Source organism: Triticum dicoccoides, chromosome 6A (assembly GCF_002162155.2).
Source record: "Triticum dicoccoides isolate Atlit2015 ecotype Zavitan chromosome 6A, WEW_v2.0, whole genome shotgun sequence".
Lineage (NCBI taxonomy): Eukaryota > Viridiplantae > Streptophyta > Magnoliopsida > Poales > Poaceae > Triticum > Triticum dicoccoides.
Window position 1 is genome coordinate 158,968,467 of NC_041390.1, and position 16,018 is coordinate 158,984,484.

Below are 16,018 nucleotides of genomic sequence, written 5' to 3' on the forward strand. Positions count from 1 at the left end.
TTATGTAGATGTAAATAATTCATATGTTGGTGTTGCTAGATCCTTTGATGATCATATTGTATCAGCTAGCCCTAGAATTTTCAATTGCACATTTGATTACATGCAAGAGCCGATGCAAAGTACGAGTACTTAACATTCTTATGATATTGGCAAGATGCAACATGTGTATTTGAACTCTCATGCATTGGCAACCCCACAGATCCATATATCGATGAACAACATGATTAGTTAATCATTATGAGACATCTCAAACTCTCATGTACCGACAACCCCACAAATCCATATGCGGATGAACAACATGATTAGTTCAGTTAATCATTACGAGACATCTCGAACTCTCATGCATCGGCAATCCCATAAATCCATATGCCGACGAAAAATGTGTTTAGTTCAGTTAATCATTATGAGAGATCTCATGTTAGGAATTTCAACCCATGCAAGAGGATATTTCACTGTTTTATACATCAACAATTAACTCACAATATGCGAGTCTACCATTAAACACATCAATGGATGGGAGAACAGGCCATGCTACTGCTAGTTATTCAGCTAATTACCTTCAACTGTCATGTGATACCCCTCATGTTACTAATTTTCAGCACCATATGCAAATGTTAATATCCATAATTCGGCACCACACCTTCATAACGATCATAACCGAATGAGTAAAAGTTCTGCAGGAGTGTGTATGCCTTCACCTAGTACCATAGCATATTATATGTCCCCTACACAATTGCAAAGTTTCGGCATCACCCATATCTCATTGCCTAATTATGAGTGAACAGCTTTACCGCTGCACCAAGGTATAATAATGCTCTTTGCCTTGAACAAATAAAAAGGGGGCAGATTCCAGATTATGTTACAATACGGGTAGAATTAAGGAAGAAAGAAAGGTATGCCATTTGATAGAGTTGATGAGAAGAGTGATTCAAATGATAAGGGTAGTTCGGTTATTGGAGGGCCAAATCAAATTGTACATGTTTCGGATCTATCAAATCAAAAGAAGCAAGCTTGGTTGAGCAAGGACATGGCAAGACGATCGTGCTTGATTTTTCTGGAGTTAAGGGAGCTTTCATTCTTTCAAGAAGAGAAGACAGGCGTGCGTGCCTAGACTGTAAGGTGATACCTGGAGAGAGTGTTGTACCTCAGCATAAGCTGGTGGTTGCTGACTTCCGCTTTCGGATTCATGTCCAGCGGGATAAGCGTGCCAAAGTCGCTAGACCGAAGTGGTGGAGGCTCAAGGGGGAGGTAGCCCAGGCGTTCAAGGAGAGGGTCATTAAGGAGGGCCCTTGGGAGGAAGGAGGGGATGCGGACAATGTGTGGATGAAGATGGCGACTTGCATTCGTAAGGTGGCCTCGGAGGAGTTTGGAGTGTCCAGGGGAAGAAGCGAAGATAAGGATACCTTGTGGTGGAATGATGATGTGCAGAAGGCGATTAAAGAGAAGAACGATTGTTTCAGACGCCTATACCTGGATAGGAGTGCAGACAACATAGAGAAATACAAGATGGTGAAGAAGGCCGCAAAGCGAGCTGTCAGTGAAGCAAGGGGTCTGGCGTATGAGGACCTCTACCAATGGTTAGGCACGAAGGAAGGCGAAAGGGACATCTATAAGATGGTCAAGATCTGAGAGAGGAAGAGGACGGATATTGGCCAAGTCAAATGCATCAAGGACCGAGCAGACCAACTCTTGGTGAAGGACGAGGAGATTAAGCATAGATGGCGGGAGTACTTTGACAAGTTGTTCAATGGGGAGAATGAGAGTTCTACCATTGAACTGGACGACTCCTTTGATGAGACCAACATGCGTTTTGTGCGGCGAATCTAGGAGTCTGAGGTCAAGCAGGCTTTAAAAAGGATGAAAGGAGGCAAGGCGATGGGCCCAGATTGTATCCCCATTGAGGTGTGGAAAGGCCTCAGGGACATAGCGATAGTATGGCTAACCAAGCTTTTCAACCTCATTCTTTGGGCAAACAAGATGCCAGAAGACAGAGTATATTAGTACCAATCTTCAAGAACAAGGGGGTGTTCAGAGTTGTACTAATTACCGTGGAATTCAGCTGATGAGCCATACAATGAAGCTATGGGAGAGAGTCATTGAGTACTGCATAAGAAGAATGACAAGCGTGACCAAAAATCAGTTTGGTTTCATGCCTGGGAGGTCAACCATGAAAGCCATTTTCTTGGTACAACAACTTATGGAGAGATACAGGGAGCAAAAGAAGGACTTGCATATGGTGTTCATTGACTTGGAGAAGGCCTATGATAAGATACCACAGAATGTCATGTGGTGGGCCTTGGAGAAACACACAGTCCCAGTAAAGTACATTACCCTCATCAAGGACATGTACGATAATGTTGTGACAAGTGTTCGAACAAGTGATGTCGACACTGATGACTTCCCGATTAAGATAGGACTGCATCAAGGGTCAGCTTTGAGCCCTTATCTTTTTGCCTTGGTGATGGACGAGGTCACAAGGGATATACAAGGCGATATCCCATGGTGTATGCTCTTTGCGGATGATGTGGTGCTAGTTGACGATAGTTGGACGGGGGTAAATAGGAAGTTAGAGTTATGGAGACAAACCTTGGAATCGAAAGGGTTTAGGCTTAGTAGAACTAAAACCAAGTACATGATGTGCGGTTTCAGTACTACTAGGTGTGAGGAGGTTAGCCTTGATGGGCAGGTAGTGCCTCAGAAGGACCCCTTCCGATATTTGGTGTCAATGCTGCGGGAGGATGGGGGTATTGATGAAGATGTGAACCATCGAATCAAAGCCGGATGGATGAAGTGGCGACAAGCTTCTGGCATTCTCTGTGACAAGAGAGTGCCACAAAAGCTAAAAGGCAAGTTCTACAGGACTGCAGTTCGACCCGCAATGTTGTATGGCGCCGAGTGTTGGCCGACTAAAAGGCGACATGTTCAACAGTTAAGTGTGGCGGAGATGCGTATGTTGAGACAGATGTGTGGCCACACGAGGACGGATCGAGTCCGAAATGAGGATATACGAGATAGAGTTGGGGTAGCACCGATTGAAGAGAAGCTTGTCCAACATCGTCTGAGATGGTTTGGGCATATTCAGGGCAGGCCTCCAGAAGCTCCAGTGCATAGCGGACGGCTAAAGCGTGCAGAGAATGTCAAGAGAGGTCGGGGTAGACCGAATTTGACATGGGAGGAGTCCTTTAAGAGAGACCTGGAGGATTGGAGTATCACCAAAGAACTAGCTATGGACAAGGGTGCGTGGAAGCTTGCTATCCATGTGTCAGAGCCATGAGTTGGTCGCGAGATCTTATGGGTTTCAGCTCTAGCCTACCCAACTTATTTGGGACTAAAGGCTTTATTGTTGTTGTTGTAAGAGAGCTTTCATTCTGCACCATGAGTTTCGTGCCGAAGAAATTGGCGAGCATCAACAACAAACATATGTAGCCGAACAAAGTTCGGTTGACATGAAACATTAGAGTGATGAGGCACAAGATCCAGAAGAAGAGGACAGGGTGTTGGAGAGCCATCAGAAAGCGGAGCAAGATATCATTCAAATCACGCAATCATCGTGCTTCCCCAACATATTTGAACAGGTACATCTGACAACTAGTTTACCTATTTGCAAATTTGGTCGTATATTTTTCAGGAATTGCTATGGGAGAGGTACATGAAGGCATTTGTGGCACTCATCAGTCAGCGCACTGAAGTGCTTGTCGCGGCATGCTAGATTTTAATGGCCAACGATGATTAACAATTGCTTCAGGTATTATAAAGGGTGCGAAGCTTGTCAAAAGTTTGGTGATATAGCTCCTCCAGCTATGTTGCATCCTATCGTCGAGTTATGGCCAATTTCAGAGATTGGGGATTGGACTTCATTGGACAGATTCATCCTCCTTCAAAGGGGCATTGATTTGTGTAGGTGCCTACTGATTGTTTCACCAAGTGGTCTAAATCAGCGCCTCTCAAAAATATGACTCGTGTGGAGGTAATTCAATTCATTACTAAGCACATTATCCATGGATTTATTATTCCTCAAGCATTAACTTCGGATCAAGGTTCATTTTTTATATGAGTCAAGTAAAAGAATTTACCGAATCTTATAAGATAAAAGTTGCTCAATTCATCTCCATATTATGCCCAAGCCAAAGGACAGGCAATAAGATGTTAATTAAAATCATCAAGAAGATTAAAGATAATCCAAGAAGATGGCATGATGTGTTGTTCAAGGCTTTGTGGGCGCATAGAATCTCAAGGCATGGTGCTACAATCGTAACTCCATATGAGCTTGTGTATGGATAAGAGATGGTTTTAACCATTGGGGTAAATCTGGACGCCTTGAGATTAGCTAAACAAAACGACTTATCGACGGTGGATTTTCACAATGTGATGATGGACAATCTTGATGAAGTCGTTGATAAGTGTTTCGGTGCTTTGAAGGTCATAGAGAGAGACAAACTTGGCAAGCTTACACCAAAAAGGTCAACTTGAAGAACTTTCAAGTTTTTGACCTAGTGTGCAAGGTGATCCTACCAATTGGCTCAAGAGCAACAAGTTTAGGAAGTGGTCTCCGAGTCGGGAACGTCCTTTTAAAGATTGTGAGGGTGGTTTCCATAAATTCGAATTTGGAGGAATCTTTACAAGGAATTTGCTCCCCCAAGCTCTCAATGGTATATTTGAAGAAGCTTTATCCACATGTGTGGCAGGAAGCTTGGGCATTCATGGCTGATACTTCATTATCACAATTAGACCTCATAACTCAATTGATAACCTGTTATTGCCCTAGGAATATGTATAAACATGTCGTTAGTCCTCAAATAGGTGCAAGTTATTTTTTTGGCACACAAGCTTTGACCAAAACCAGGGGTGCGTGTGTTGATAACCAAGTTAGACACACAATACTCGAAAGGCAAGAAAGAGAAAAAAGGGAAGTTGCCCATATGGTAAGACATTAGATGGTTGAATCAGATATCTGAGAAGCATGTATTTAGATTAGGAGCCCTACTCTCTTACAACAAGACTAGCCGCCCTATAAATATGTGAAGGGTGATGGCCGTTGGACAACACATAAAAAAAGGGCAGCCCGGTGCACGTAGCTCCCGCTTGCGCAGGGTCCGGGCAAGGGTCCGACCACTTTGGGTCTATAGTACGCAGCCTTTCCCTACATTTCTGCAAGAGGTTGTTTCCAGGACTCGAACCCGTGACCTCATGGTCACAAGGCAACAGCTTTACCGTTGCGCCAAGGCTCCCCTTCCCGTTGGACAACACACAATCGGACAAATCAATTTACTACTTTTATGTTTTATCTACGTCTCCTTTGCCCTGGTTTTCTGCTTCTTGTTCTTCGCCTTCAATGTCGCAAACCTCAACGCTCTAGGAGCGACCAAGCCGAACTAGGGCAGCCCATTGCTGCCACGTGCCCTGAAGGGGTCCCTCCCGGGCGTGTTGGGTTTCGGGTCTCAAGAGATCCATCGGCGTGTCTTCCCTATCACGCTCCCGGTGAGGCTCCTCCAACGACGTGTCTAGCATATCACGCTCGATGTCGGAGGCACACAATGACGTGTTCAGGTGCAAACAATAAGCTCTAAATTGCGGAATTTGGTAGCTAAAGGGTGCTTTAAATGAGTCATTTTTCATACTAATACACCATTTTATTCGTTAAGGGGTGACTTATACTCTTGCAGTTTGATTCTGCTGCACATACATTATAATAGATGAAAAACAAGTAAAAGCACCAACCTTTACCAATTCCCCCAAGCAAAAGTTCAGCACAACGAAGAGCAGGCTCATGAGCATTCTCTGGAAACATCACATGGCCATACCTAGCAGCAGCGTAGCCCATATCTCTTGCAAGTTCAATCTGATGATGAAAGAGAAATTTAGGCCACAAAAATTGCATGTCAATAGTTCAACGTACAGAACTTTAGCCATAGAACACCTGCAATAAGAGTTCCCTTAGCAAACCAAGGTAAAGGAGATTTTGAAAATACAGGAAGTGCAAGAATAACCTGCAACTTAGAATCAGGTCCTTGAGTCCACCAACTTGCACATGCATCAAACTGAGGGATCATCATCATCTTGTTGTCTTTCACCTACATCAAAAGATTCCATAACAATGCCGCTGATGTTTCAAAGCTTCATTTCAAATTTCTTTTCAAAAGCTTGGAATATACATTGGACAAACCTTGTATGCTGAAAAACTCTCACCACAGCGCGAATCAATTACTGTAACACAATCTACAGGTACAAGATTGTGCTGAGTGAAGGGCCACCACAGTAAATCCTTTGTTTTTCTTTGCATACTGTTTAACCTCTGAATTCTTTTCAAATGAAAAGATCGCAGGGCATCTTCAAGCAAACCAAAAACTGAAGATGATTCGGAAAACCAATCAGTTAGGTCATCTGATGAATCTTCTGGAATAGGTGGCAAAACAAGCACTGGTACCCTAAATAATACAAACATTGTGAAGCTGTCATATCAATGAAATCGGAGCTGCTAAAACATTATAAAAATAACAATAAGACTGAAGCATGTTACCTATTTCTCAAGTAAGAAAGCAAGAACTTGTCGTTTGACAAACCACAATCTTCCAAAATTACTGCGCTAACATCATACCCCCTGAGCAACAGAGTTTCATATGCCGATAAAGTGCCTGAAATACCACCAAGACGGCCATCTCCAACAAGAATAGTAGGCAACCTAAAGTGCCTGCCAAGAGTCACAGAATCAAGAAGTGTGTTGATGTAAATCAATCTAATACGCCGAGCAGTAATGAAGTTTGTGTGAACAATTAAATAGGCCACAAGGTTCTTTAAAAATAGATGCAATCATGTAACCAATTCGAACGTGGTTTAAAGGATTTTGAAGTATGCTCTATGTCTGGTAAGATCACCATAATTTCCCAACAAATAAAACATGTTAGAAAAAGAGATGGGTGTGTAGACATACATCAGAAATATTTCACAAATGGTCACCAAATATGTGATTACTTTCAGCACTTATAGAATCAAAAACATAAACTGCTCCAGTAAATGAAAAGTTGAGAACACAACAAATCAACAGGATATCCAACATACAACCTCAGGAAAACTTCAAAGCAGCAGATCGTTCACCGCAATTATCATGCTCACTAACCACCATTGTTATCTCCAGCTTGCATGATATCTTCTTACAAACTACACCAATGTGATAGTGATTTCGATGGAATAGGCTAACAATTCTTTTTAGGTATTGAGATCCCTTGTGAATAGACAGAACAAAAATCAGACTATATCACTGGACTAAACACTGGAAACGGGTATATATAGCAGAAACGTCAATTGCATCATACTCCCTCTATAAACTAATATAAGAGCGTTTAGATCACTATTTATATTAGTTTACAGAGTACTAAATTGCACACCATTTCATTTCCTCAATTGATTCAAACTTCTTCTTTTTGAGAAATCAATTAATTCAAACTGAACACCCCGGAGAACATGTGTACTAGTACGCGTTTGGTAACATTAACGAATAAAACAGCATATTTACGGCTGAAGAGGCATCAGAACGCACCGGTAGAGATCGCACTGCAGCGTGCCAGACGGGCCCGGGCTGGCCACGCCGCCGGCGGTCTCGACCAGCTTCCACACATCCCCCTCCCCCTTCCCCAAATTTTCCCCCTCGGCGAGGCACGCCGCCAGGAGCGACCTCACATGCGCGTCTTCTACCGTCATCCCCTCCCTCTCCGCTGCCAGGTGCGGCGACACCGCCTCCCGCCATGCGTACAGCGTCCTGCAAGCCAGAAGCTTCCTCGCCGCCTTACCCTCCCCATCGTAGGAGAAGGCCGCCTCCTCGCGGGAAGGGGATGGGGTTTCCACTGACGGGGCAGGGGAGAGGGTGTCGATGGAGGCGACGAGGTGCGCAGCGTGGGAGGGGCGGACAAGCGCGGGGACCCTGCGGTAGAGGAACCCCGCGTCGGAATCGGCGGGGAAGCCGGTCTGGAGCGGTTTGAGGTAGAGGACGGCCGAGGGGGAGGCGGCGTGGGAACGGAGGGAGGCAGCGAGGCCCGCGGAGACGAGGGTCTTGCCGACGCCGGTGTTGGCGCCGAAGACGGCGAAGGTCGGCGAGGAGAGGGGCAAGGCGGAGGAGAATGAGGAGGAGCAATGGCGCCGACGAGCTTGGCGGAGTAGGAGGCGACGGAGCATGGCTGCTGTGGCCTGGGTTCTATACGGGGGTTTTGGGAGAAAGAACAGAGTGAGTAGTATGATAAGAGCATCTCCAGCCGCGCCCACAAAGATCTCCCCCGCGATTTTTTGGCCGTCGGTGTCCAAAAATCGGTCCAATCATATTCCAAAAACCTTTTTTTGTCGGGTCGAGTCAAAATTGACATCGGCGGACCCAGACCGAACCCAATACGCTGGGGACGCTTGGAGCACCGGTCGAATCGTTTTTGACACGAAAGTCGGCAGGCCCTCCTTGGCAACGACTCGGCTGTTCTCGTCGCTTCGTCGTCCACATCGCCTCGATTCCCGCGAGGAATCAATGCCAAAGTTGTCGAGCCGTTCAGCCTTCATTGGTGCCTCACGGGCAGCACAATGAAGGCGGGGCGACGCGCGTCCCTCGTCCGCCACGCGGGCGCCGCATATACAAGTCGCCCCCTCCCGCACCGGTGAGCCACGCACAGACCTCGCTCTTCACCGCCGACGGCCCCGTTCCTCCCTCTCTTCTCGCCGTTTCCATTTCACCCAATGGTCGAGCACTTCCCAGGCGATGGCGCGGCGGCGAACGGCTTCGGCCGCCACCACCTTCACGAGGACGAAGCCCGACTTCTCTATGAGGCCGAGTACCCGATCCCGCCGGATATGCGGGTGCCCGGGGCATGGAGGATAAGCGTCGGCGGGGTCCCGGTGCCACTGCCGCCCATCGGGGCGGCCAGGCGTGCGGAGATCGCTCGTGTCTGTTCCTCTCTGTCGCAGGCGAAGAGAGAAGGGCCGAGGTACACCCCCGACGGCACGTTGTGGGAGTCGTACTTCCGTCGTCGTCACGCCGAACAGTTCGAGGCCACCAACGGCATCGTGCCCTCTGGGAAGCACAACGCCGACGGGCGCCGCCGATGGTGGGGCGTGCCCGGCCGCACGCTAGAGGCCGTCCTCGAGTACATCGAGGCCAGCAACACGCCGAGGCTGGAGTACCCCGCTCCCCCCACCTTCTCCCGCCAGCATGGGAGCTCGTGGACGCGAGACGCATGGACCCGGTGTCCTCCTCCTCGTCCGGCCGCTCGTTCGGCTCTCCCTCCCTCCTTCCCGTCAAGCCGAAGCCCCAGGATGCGCCAATCAGCCGGCGCACCCGCAGCTGTGGCGTCCGCATCGCCGAGTCCTCCCCCACCTCTATCCGGCTCGTCAGGCCGAAGGTGGAGTCTGGCCTCCCGCGGAGTACGAGGCCATAGTCTGGTCCGGTTTCTCCGACGAGGCCGCCCTAAAATGGGCGCAGGACGACTACCTCCGCGACGAGATGGTCCGGCAGCGCCGAGCCCTGCATGAGATAGCCGCCCGCCAGCGTAGGCGCGAGGATGAGAACGGCATGGTGATCCTCGACAGCGACGAGGACGAGGACGCCCCCGGACCGTCCAACCCACCGCGCCTCGGCGACCCTGGGCAGGGGAGCAGCAGGGACGGCGGCCGCGGAGGAGGCGACGGCGGCCGCGGAGGAGGCGACGACGACGACAGCGGCGATGACTACACGCAGTTCTACAGACTCCTCGACATGTAGAATTTCAGAGCGGCGGGCGGCAAGGAACGGCGAGGGCGACGATGGGTCTAGTAGTGTCTTTTTTTGTAAAATATTTGATGAACTCGCTGAAGTTTGGTTAAATTTGTGCCTTTCTTGTGTGAATGTGGGACCGGATTTTATTTTTCGAAAAAAAACAAAATGCGACATGGGGGCGACGACTGGAGAGCATCACACCCTCAACATGCGGTTTAGCGTCAATTCGCCCCTAGATGGTGATTTTACGCGTCCTCTGAGCGGCCAATGACTGGAGATGCTCTAAGTAACAGAATGCACTAGGCACTACCCGAATGATTTGGATGTCAAAACAACTTTTTCGAACAAAAATCAATCTATCCCCCAAACCCTATTTCCCACTAAGTTTCTTTCTTGAGGTTTTTATTTGAGTTTTTTTTGCAGCGTAAATCGATCAATCAGAAGAGAACACATGTATTCATTTAGGACATGGCGTGGTACGATCTGTGTGCATCTTGCCAATGACACTAGTGGTTGGGGCGTCATCCTGTGGCGCCGCTTGAGAGGAAGTTGTGCGCATGTTTTCATTTAAAAAGATACATAGAGTTTTCGCCTCCGTCTAAAAAAACATCTCAAGAAAAAAAATTCTCATCTTCATCTAAAAAACAAGTATAAAAGAAAAAGAAAAAATTACCACAACAGCTACTAGCGAGTATCACTTTACATAACCCTTCATTTAAAAATATCAGAGGTCCTCATCTCCATTTAAAAATATACATTTAAAAAATAATTCACACCTTCATCTAAAAAATTGCAAAAGATTTTCACCACGGCCAACCAGTTTGCGCCACATGGCATAGCTGGTTGGCCACTACCAGAGGTCCTCATCTCCATGTAAAAATATATATTTAAAAAATAATCCACAACTTCATCTAAAAAATTGCAAAAGATTTCTCACCGCGGCCAACCAGCTTGCGCCACGTGGCATAGCTGGTTGGCCGCCCTCCACGCTTAGTATTTAAAAAATAATCCACAACTTTATCTAAAAAAATTGCAAAAGATTTCTCACCGCGGCCAACCAGCTTGTGCCGCATGGCATAGCTGGTTGGCCACCCTTCAAGTGTAGCTTAATGGTTTTAATGGGGGATAACCCATCTCACGGCTTCGTCTTTCTCCCCTTTTTCTAGAAAACTTTCCCCAAATACCTTGCACGAGTCACCCACCGCAGCCACCGTTTCACCGTTGTATAGACCTATAAAAGGGCTCCCGCCTCGCCCCTGCATCCCGCGTGTAGCCATTGAATACCATCGACGCGCACACCCATCCTCCCCGATCTTTCTGCTGGCCACCGTCTCATTGAAGACCCCAATGCCGACCTTCATATCCCTTCCTGGCGCCAGCCCCCTATCTCCTCTCCATGAAGCAAAGGTGGTGCACACGCGAGAACGGCGGAACAGTGCGTCCTGAACTCCCTGCCACATTTGCCGATCACCATGGGCCACCTTCGTCGGCGCCCAGTCACCTCGGTCGTGACCGAGACGACCGCGAGCTTGCTATCTCACACAACAACAACCCATTAGCAGCGGAGCAACAGCGGCCACAATGGGGGGGGGGGTGGCGGTGTCCTAGACTAGGGGGTGCTAACCACGTTGGCCTGCCAATCATGGGCCTGGCCGAGGACCCATAGGCAACCGAAGAATGGAATCCTCTGAAGACTTGGTGCATACTTCAATGCATGTTTGAATCATCAGCATGTTTATCCCTAGATGTAACCGACCTACATGTAACCCTAGGCACCTCTGGTGCATATATAAGCCAAGAGGTTTAGTTCGTAGGGTAGAGTTAGAGACCTACACATATGATCTCGAGGTAGATCATCTTGTACTTTGTACCCCGTCACATTAATACAATCAAAGCAGGACATAGGGTTTTACCTCTTCGAGAGGGCCCGAACCTAGGTAAACACCATGTCCCTCTTCTGTCATGTTACCATCAAGCTAAGATCGACAGCTCGGGACCCCGTACCCGAGATCCGCCAGATTCAACCCCGATATTGGTGGCCCATGCAATTCCCGTTGTGTGGTCAAAGCAGCTGGATGGCTCATCTTCGGAGCGATGACAACATTGGCTATGGGAAGACCTTCTTCCCCGGTCAGCTATTTGTCTTCGGCAGCGTCACACTCAACGCCAATTCGACTGGCCACCTCGGCTAGATCGAAAACTTCGCTCCTGGCCAGACCATCAGGTTTGGAAATCTGGAATACGCTGTAGGTGCCCGCAACGAGCTTGCATTTTTGGACTAGGTGTCAGACCAATCCGAAGACTCCTCTGATGCCTTTATATGATATCAGATTCAATCTTGGACCAGGACCATGGCACAGATCACACCTTGTATCTAGCTTCAAGCATAGAGCCGAGAATTACCCCAGCGGTTCAGACGTCAAGTATGGCCAGCAAAAATCCTGAGGCCGCACTAGATGGGATCTCGGGCAGACTCTAGCTAAGCCCAACTTTCAATCAAGATATGGCCGAGGCCAACAAGGCACTTCTGAACAAGATGTTAGACCGGATTCAGGGCCTCAGAATCTCAAACAATCAAACATCAGTTTACGATCGAATCTGGGGGAAATATGGAGAGGTTGGAATTTTAAAGCCACCTAGTCACTACCGTCAAAGATTTAACCAACCTCCTAGCATATGCCTCCAAGGAGGCAACCGACATGGAGGAAGACTCGATGAGATGTCAAAGACTACCTCGCCGCCTGCCATTACTCATACCGGCGAATGGGTAGCTATCTCCACCTACAATGTCTATATGGTGGATACCCCCAAAGATGGAGAAGGAGGCGGCAGAAAACCCCCCAAGTGCCGGTGTAGGGGCGCTGTAACAGAGGATGTTGGTGAAATAACTTGCCCTCTTGTGTTTTGGATATTGTTGTCAGAAACGGGCATGGAATGATTTGTTTGCTAGTGCACACAGAGAGAAATAGTCCATGCAAGCCCGAGAAGAATACTATGTTCAATGATGAAATTTGAAGAACTTCACCTAAGATTATCTGCCTGCCAGAGAAGGAAGCGCTACATTTCGAGAAGAAATGAAGGAGAGAAGATGGTATCAAAGGAATTGACCCCTTTAAGATTATTGTTGACGCAAATTCAGTTCGTCCAAGGAAGAATGACTACAGTCAAAAGGATTGAAGGCGAAGTGAAGATGTAGCATTCCTTTCGTTGTTCTTATTTCTCTTATCTGAGTCATAAGACCTCTGCACTATTAAGAGGGGTATAAGTTCTCGAAGCTTAGGGCCGGTGTGATGGTTAGCCGAAACCTATGCAAGACTAAGATAAATTGTTGTGTTCCGAATGATTACCAGTCAACAATAGACGATGTTCTTCAGAGCTGCAGGGGTTATATTTTGGAACTGGGAGTTAGCATTTCTTGCTCCTGATACGTCTCCAACGTATCTATAATTTATGAAGTATTCATGCCATGTTTACAACAATTTTATATGGTTTGGATGCAATTTTATATGATTTAAATTGAACTAACCTGGACTGACATTGTTTTCAGCAGAACTACCATGGTGTTATTTTTTGTGCAGAAATCAATGTTCTTCAAATGTAGCGGAACTTTTTGACAATTTTTTTGGAAGAAAAGAGACACTAGAAGCTTTGTGGGAAGGCCAGAAGAGTCATGAGGTGGCCACCACCCACCAGGGCGCGCCTGGGGGAGGTGGTGCGCTGGTGGCTGGTGGGCTCCGTGTGGCCCATCCTAGCGTGAGACCGACGCCAAAAATCCTATAAATAGAGAAACCACCAGAAATAACCTAGAACCTGGACTCCGCCGCTGCACACCTATGTACCTTCGAAATACCATCTAGAGCCCTGTTCCGGCACCCTGTCAGAGGGGGAAATCGTCACTGGAGGCCATCTTCATCATCCCGGCGGTCTCCATGACAAGGAGGGAGTAGTTCACAACAATTTTATATGGTTTGGGTGCAATTTTGTATGATTTAAATGGAACTAACCTGGACTCACGCTGCTTGCAACAGAACTCCCGTGGTGTTGTTTCTTGTGCATAAATCAAAGTTCTCCAAATGCAGCAAAACTTTTTAACAATTTTTTTGGAAGAAAAGAGACACTAGAAGCTTCGTGGGAAGTCTAGAAGAGTCACGAGGTGGCCACCACCCACCAGGGCGCGCCTAGGGGGAGGTGGCGGGTTCCCTGTGGCCCATCTTAGTGTGAGACCGGTGCCAAAAAGTCCTATAAATAGAGAAGCCACCAGAAATAATCCTAGAACTTGGACTCTGCCACCGCACACCTTTGTACCTTTGAAATACCATCTGGAGCCCTGTTCCGGCACCCTGTTCCGGCACCCTGCCAGAGGGGAAAATCATCACCGGATGCCATCTTCATCATCCCGGCGGTCTCCATGACAAGGAGGGAGTAGTTTACCCTCGAGGCTAGGGGTATGTACAAGTTGTCGGTGTCAAAACTGGCAGATCTCGGGTAGGGGGTCCCGAACTATGCGTCTAAGGATCGAAGGTAACAGGAGACAGGGGACACGATGTTTACCCAGGTTCGGGCCCTCTTGATGGAGGTAATACCCTACGTCTTGCTTGATTGACTTTGATGAGTATAGGGGTTACAAGAGTTGATCTACCATGAGATCGTAATGGCTAAACCCTAGATGTCTAGCCTATGATTATGATTGCCTCTACGGACTGAACCCTCCGGTTTATATAGACAACGGAGGGGCTAGGGTTGTACAGAGTCAGATTACATATAAAGGAATCTTCATATCTGCACGCTAAGCTTGCCTTCCATGCCAAGGAGAGTCCTATCCGGACACGGGGAAAGCCTTCCGTCTTGTATCTTCACGACCCATTAGTCCGGCCCATATCACATAGCCTGGATGCCCGAGGACCCCATAATCCTGGACTCCCTCACAAGTAGCTATGTGGTTGATCTCTCTCTCTCTCGTGTTCTTGATTTGGCACGATCTTGTTGTACCACGAGCTTTGTTAATATAGTTGGATCATATGGTGTTTTCCCCTCTCTATCTTGTTGTGATGAATTGAGTTTTTACCTTTGAGGTTTCACTATTATCAGATTGAATACTTTTATGGATTTGAGAACACTTGATGTTTGTATTGAATATGAATACCCTTGGTGACAATAGGGTATTATATTGATTCACTTGATGTATGTTTTGGCACTCAACTCGCGGATTCCCGAGGTGGCATTGGGGTAATCTATGCATAGGGGTTGATGCACATTTTCATCCTACTTTCTCCGGTAGAAATCTTGGGGCACTCTTTGAAATTCTTTGTGTTGGATTGAATATTAATGAATCTGAAGTTGTTTGATGCGTATCGTATAACTAACTCACAGATACTTATGGTGACATTGGAGTATCTAGGTGACATTAGAGTTGGTTGATGCGTATCATATGGTGTTATTTTAGTACAAACTCTAGGGCTGTTTGTGACACTTATAGGAATAGCTCAAAAGATTGATCGGAAAGAATAACTTTGAGGTGGTTTCGTACCCTACAAACAATTTCATCTTATGTTCTTCGCTAGATAAGAACTTTGGAGTGATTCTTTATTGCACATTGAGGGATGGGTATATGATTCAATTATGTTAGCACCGTTGAGAGATTACACCAGCGAAAGTATGAACCCTAGGCGTTGTTTCTAAGCATTGCTATACCATTTGTGCTCTGTTTTATCACTTGCTACCTTGCTGTTTTTTTATTTTCATATTACAAAAACCTACATCTATTATCGATACTACACTTGTATCACCATCTATTCGTCGAACTAGTGCACCTACACAATTTGCAATTGTATTGGGTGTGTTGGGGACACAAGAGATTTCTTTTATTTGGTTGTAGGGTTGTTTGAGAGAGACCATCTTCATCCTACACGTCCCACAGATTGATAAACCTTAGGTCATCCACTTGAGGGAAAATTACTACTCTCCTACAAAACTCTAAGCTTGGAGGCCCAACACGAGTCTACAGGAATAGAGTTGCGTAGTAGACATCAGCTCCGCAAGGAATGTTACCGTTGTGCTCAAAATCCAACCATTGGAAACATGTCGTTCGACCATTAGCTGAACCGTGTGTCCAATATGGTCATTTCCCATCAGAGAAGGCTATGGCTATAAATAGCCACCCTGCACATACGTTGTTCGTTGGCTACTCTGATTAAGATTCTGAGAAGATTGATTGAGCATCCCCTCCTGAGAGATTTGATTTTAAGATCCACCGAGAGAAAATCAAGAGCCAAAACTTAGACAGAGCATCACTAT

The 16,018-nt window shown here is 46.9% G+C and overlaps 1 protein-coding gene across 1 annotated transcript in view; it reads right to left on the reverse strand.

The window, feature by feature from the left end:
- The window catches only part of LOC119316400 (bifunctional dethiobiotin synthetase/7,8-diamino-pelargonic acid aminotransferase, mitochondrial-like), a 26,853-nt gene extending 18,657 nt beyond the window's left edge, over nt 1–8,196 (reverse strand). The window contains exons 1-5 of the mRNA XM_037590720.1: nt 7,535–8,196; nt 6,518–6,688; nt 6,164–6,425; nt 5,988–6,071; nt 5,719–5,839 (exon numbers count right to left, since the gene is read on the reverse strand). Of these exons, the coding sequence (XP_037446617.1) occupies nt 5,719–5,839; nt 5,988–6,071; nt 6,164–6,425; nt 6,518–6,688; nt 7,535–8,166 (1,270 nt within the window). The 5' untranslated portion in view covers nt 8,167–8,196. The remainder of the gene's footprint in view (nt 1–5,718; nt 5,840–5,987; nt 6,072–6,163; nt 6,426–6,517; nt 6,689–7,534) is intronic.
- Between the last annotated feature and the right edge of the window lie 7,822 nt (nt 8,197–16,018).